The following is a 4,821-nucleotide window of genomic DNA, read 5'->3' on the forward strand; positions in this document are numbered from 1 at the left end:
GGACCCCCCCCCCCCCAGTGCACAAATTTTGTGCACCGGGCCTCTAGTATATATATAAAAGCCTAAGCGACCAGCCGACCAGCCGGTAGCTGTGACGTGCACTGACCACGAGGGGGCAGACGCTCAACACAGGAGCAGAAACCACAGGCATGGAAACATGGATCAAACTGATGAATCTCAGAGGGAAGGGAGGGGGCGGGAAGAGACTAACCAAAGATATTATATGTATACTAGAGGCCCGGTGCACGGATTCCTGCACCTGTGGGGTCCCTCAGCCTGGCCTGCAGGGATCAGGCCAAAACCGACTCTCTGGCATCCCTTGAGGGGTCCCGGATTTCGAGAGGGCACAGGCCAGGCCAAGGTACCCCACCGGTACATGAATCCGTGCACCGGGCCTCTAGTGCTTATGTAAGTTCTTTGGTTAATCTCTTCCTGCCCTCCCCCCCCTTGATAGTCCATTTATAGTGATAGAATTATATTTCTATTAAGTCCAAGGACACTTGTGATTTTTTGAAACCATCCTATTGTCTTCCTGCTTAAACATGGCCATCAACTGTGTATCTGACTTTGATGAAAACTTCATGAATATGTCAAAAGAGACTTTGAAAAATTAAGTATTTTACACAAATTAAGTATTTTACACCACTTAGGCAAGATGCTTTCTTTTTATTTCATTCTTTTTATTTCATTCTTTAACCAAATACAGATTCAGTTCCTCAGGTATTTTATTAAGAACTGGGGATATCAAGATATGTGCAGTGTTACCTTTAAATAGCTTGAAGTATAATTGGGGTGGGGGGGTGTTAGTTATAGTTTTAGTGTGGTATCACCTTTTTATTGATCATTGAATATATGATTCTGGAATTTAGGGGAAAGACTAGGACTGGAGATAAATATCTGGGAATTAGTGGCATAAAGAGGCTTTTAAAGCCATGGAACTGCATGAGCTCATTCATCAATAGTGATTAAAGCCACATAGCTAGTAAGTAAGTGGCAGCTTTAGGATTCAAACTTAGATTTGATACCCCCCCCCCTCAAATCTATTCTGCCAAACCAGATTACTGTAACATTTTTTCACATTTAGGTGGACTAACACATGTTTTCTCAAAAACTTGTATCACTGTAGGACTAATCGCAGTAATTACCAATAGTTCATAATTATCAAGGTTATCTTAATGTAATATAGATTGGTGATGCCCCATTTATAGGCCATTAGTTGTGAGGTAGATACATTTCATTTTTTTATAGGGAAACCCCCCTGGAAAAATTTTTGTTGAAGCCAACTTCATTTTTAAAGTTAAGTCACTTTGCCCTAACCAGTTTGGCTCAGTGGATAGAGCATCGGCCTGCAGACTCAAGGGTCCCAGGTTCGACTCCCGTCAAGGGCATGTACCTTGGTTGGGGGCACATCCCCAGTAGGAGGTGTGCAGGAGGCAGCTGATCAATGTTTCTAACTCTTTATCCCTCTCCCTGCCTCTCTGTAAAAAAATCAATAAAATATATTTAAAAAAAATAAAGTTGTCACTTTAAAAATGGTCAAATTAAAATGATATATTGTTAGTATATGATTGGGTAATCAGGTATCATTTTGTTGTCCCGGCACCACAGTGAAATTCTCTGTGCTTTGCCAACATTTTGTCTATGCATCTATTAACACATTTACTAAATTCTGTTGTGGTAATTTGTGTCTATGTTTTAGAATATCTTTCTTGTTTTTATCTCTCTAGCATCTGGCATGGTTCTGGCACATTGGCAACATGCTGTATTTATCTAGTGAACAAACTAATAAATAAAACGAATATGATCAAACATACCAATATAATTTTAACACATTTAAATAATACTAATTCAAAAAGCAAGCCACACACTAGCAAATCATAGTTTAAAATTATTTTTTCTTTTTTTTTTTCTTTTTTTTTTTATTAAATCTTTATTGTTCAGGTTACATTAAAATTATTTTTTCATATCTTATAACAAACTCTAAGTTAAAACAATAAATTCTATCAAGTTGGGTAGAATTTCTTTCTATGATTTTTTCTTTTAAATAGATGAATAAAATGTTTTTAAAAATAGTATATACCCTACCATACAAGTTAAACACTATGTTACTCTCATTTCTTCTTTTGTTTTAGGCCTACTGAACTAGATGCACTGGTATTTGGCCATCTGTACACCATTCTTACCACACAATTGACCAATGATGAACTTTCTGAGAAGGTGAAAAACTATAGCAACCTTCTTGCTTTTTGTAGAAGAATTGAACAGCACTATTTTGAAGATCGTGCTAAAGGCAGCTCATCTATTAGATTGTCTTAGAGTTATGTGTTAATTTAGTTGTTATTAAAAAATTTAACTTTTGAAATCTGTTACTTGAATGATATGTGAATGGTATCAAAATTTTAAAACCAAAACACTGCTTTTGAAACCTCAAAACAAATTATATAATGTATCTTGTACATGTACTTTATACTGTTGTTTATGTACAAATTGAAATAATTCTGAATGACTCCATTTGATATGTTATACTCTGTATCTTGAAAGTTTTGTTTTCTTGAAACTTGTATGCACATAAAAATAAACTTTAAACAACTATATGGCTGCTATATTTACTTGATCTTTCTGAGAGTCACTTTCTGAGCTTCATACATGAAGTAAACAGTGTCTTTTCTCAGGCAAATAGTTTGTGTTTCTATGCCCAAGATTATTTTGCTAACTACATGGTAAACCTGGTCATAGGAAAAATGTTCCTAATGAGTATACTCTTGGAAAATGTGAATGATTACAAGGTGATGAAAGCCTTGAACAGATTACCATTTAAGAACATTCTTCATGTCTAAGCTTAATTGGCTTGGGGTGGTGAACACACAATACAGTGTACAGATGATGTGTTGTAGAATTGTGCACCTGAAACCTGTATAATTTTGTTACCCAGTGTCACCCCAATAAATTCAATAAAAAGGAATAAAAATAAACTTAATTAAATTTAAAAACATTTAATCAGAGCAGCTATCATTTATATTGATAAATTTAAAACTTTTTTTTGAAACTTCGAGATAATATTTTAATAATGCTTTTTTATTCCTTTTGTGGGGAAGGGAGGATAGTGTTCACAAAAGTATCAACAAGAGTTTATATATAAGCAATAAGGATTATATGTTGTGTCCTTTTCAATTTTTCTAATATTTTACATAAAGCCAGGGATGCTATAAAGAGTCAGATGTAAAAATAATTTCTATAATAATATTACTTTTGTATTTTTAGGTACCACGCATTTTTAACTCATTTAATCCTTACAAAAACACTGCAAAGGTTATTATCCCCAAATCAAAAAAGAGGAAATGGAGACAGAAAGGGTAATACCTTGCCCACAGTCATAGAGTTATAAGTGGTAGAGTTGGAATTCGAACGCAGGCAGTGTGGCATCTGTTTGGCCTTTAAGGAACACTATACTTATTTTTTTTGAAGATTATAAATTTATACCATATGAGGCGAACATTATAGTCTCCTTAGTCTAAATCCCCCATAAACTTTGGGCTCTCTCTTTGGACTACAGTGCTATTTATTATAGCTTCCGTGAACTATAATAATTGGTTTTGCACAATTTTTATGACAGGCTTATGTATATATACTTAATCTTTGCACAATTTTTATTTATAACAGGTTTATATATATGTATGTTTAATCCTCACTTTTTATTGATTTTTAGAGAAAGAGGAAGGGAGAGACAGAAACATCCATTGGTTGCCTTCCATATGCACCCCGACCTGGATTGAACTGGGAATCAGACCTGCAACCTGCAATCCATACATTAAAATTAATTCAGTATGGACTATACACTTAAATGATGTAAGAGCTAAAACAACAACACTCCTAAAAAAATAGAAGAAAATCTTTAGAACTTAGGATTAGGCAAAAAGGTTTTTTAGTCATCAAGTAAATGTAATTAAACCACAATGAGGTAAAATATTTTTTAACTGAAGAAATTGATGTTTAGATAATTTGTGATTCTTGAAAAATCTCTGGATGTACAGGGTGGGGCAAAAGGAGGTTTACAACATCAACAACTGTAAACCTATTTTTGACCCACCTTGTATTTAGCCACATATCTCAATCCAAGCTAATTTTTCATCTCCCTGGGCCCCCCACCTTGGTTGTCTTTATTTTACATCTCCCCATTTAGTCAGGGTTCACAAACTTACTTGAGAAGCCAGGCATATGGTGATTAGAGTGAGACAGACTGGATATCAAGACAATAGGAATAGGGAGGGCTGTGCCAAACTGAAGAATGCATATCTCCACCTAAACCATTAAAATAACCTAAAAACTTAAAACAACTTGTCTGCCAAACAAATACGCCTGCAAGCCATATTCAACTGGTTGACCACCATTCATTGACTTAAAATACATTGTACCATTTAAAGAAGTTTCTCAGGAGGCAAGGAGTATCCAGAGAAGCTCTTCAAACAATACATATTCCCTTTACCATCTGCCTAATTGACTGCTCATATACTACCTTGATATCTATTGCTAAGCGATAATAATTACGATGATGGCCTTAGTTACTGGCCATTACTAACAGTTTTCTTTTTGCCAGAAGAGAATGTTAATACTGCTATGGGCTTTAGCAAAACTACATTTGTGCACAATTGCGTTATTAGAGAAATAACCATATGTAGCTCTCAAATGACCCATATTAACAATGACAAGTACTTCGGCAAGAATTCTATTTTCTCATTTATTATTCATTCATCCATTCATTTATCCATTCAATAAATACTTAAATGTATGCAAAAATGAGTTAGTGGTTTCTTTTCTCAGAAG

General features: G+C 34.8%; 1 protein-coding gene across 1 annotated transcript in view; it reads left to right on the forward strand.

Annotated features, from left to right (window-relative positions):
- The window catches only part of MTX2 (metaxin 2), a 58,774-nt gene extending 56,097 nt beyond the window's left edge, over positions 1–2,677 (forward strand). The window contains exon 10 of the mRNA XM_005857610.2: positions 2,133–2,677. Coding sequence (XP_005857672.1) covers positions 2,133–2,316 — 184 coding nt within the window. The 3' untranslated portion in view covers positions 2,317–2,677. The remainder of the gene's footprint in view (positions 1–2,132) is intronic.
- Positions 2,678–4,821: the final 2,144 nt, after the last annotated feature.

Source organism: Myotis brandtii, unplaced genomic scaffold (assembly GCF_000412655.1).
Source record: "Myotis brandtii unplaced genomic scaffold, ASM41265v1 scaffold112, whole genome shotgun sequence".
Lineage (NCBI taxonomy): Eukaryota > Metazoa > Chordata > Mammalia > Chiroptera > Vespertilionidae > Myotis > Myotis brandtii.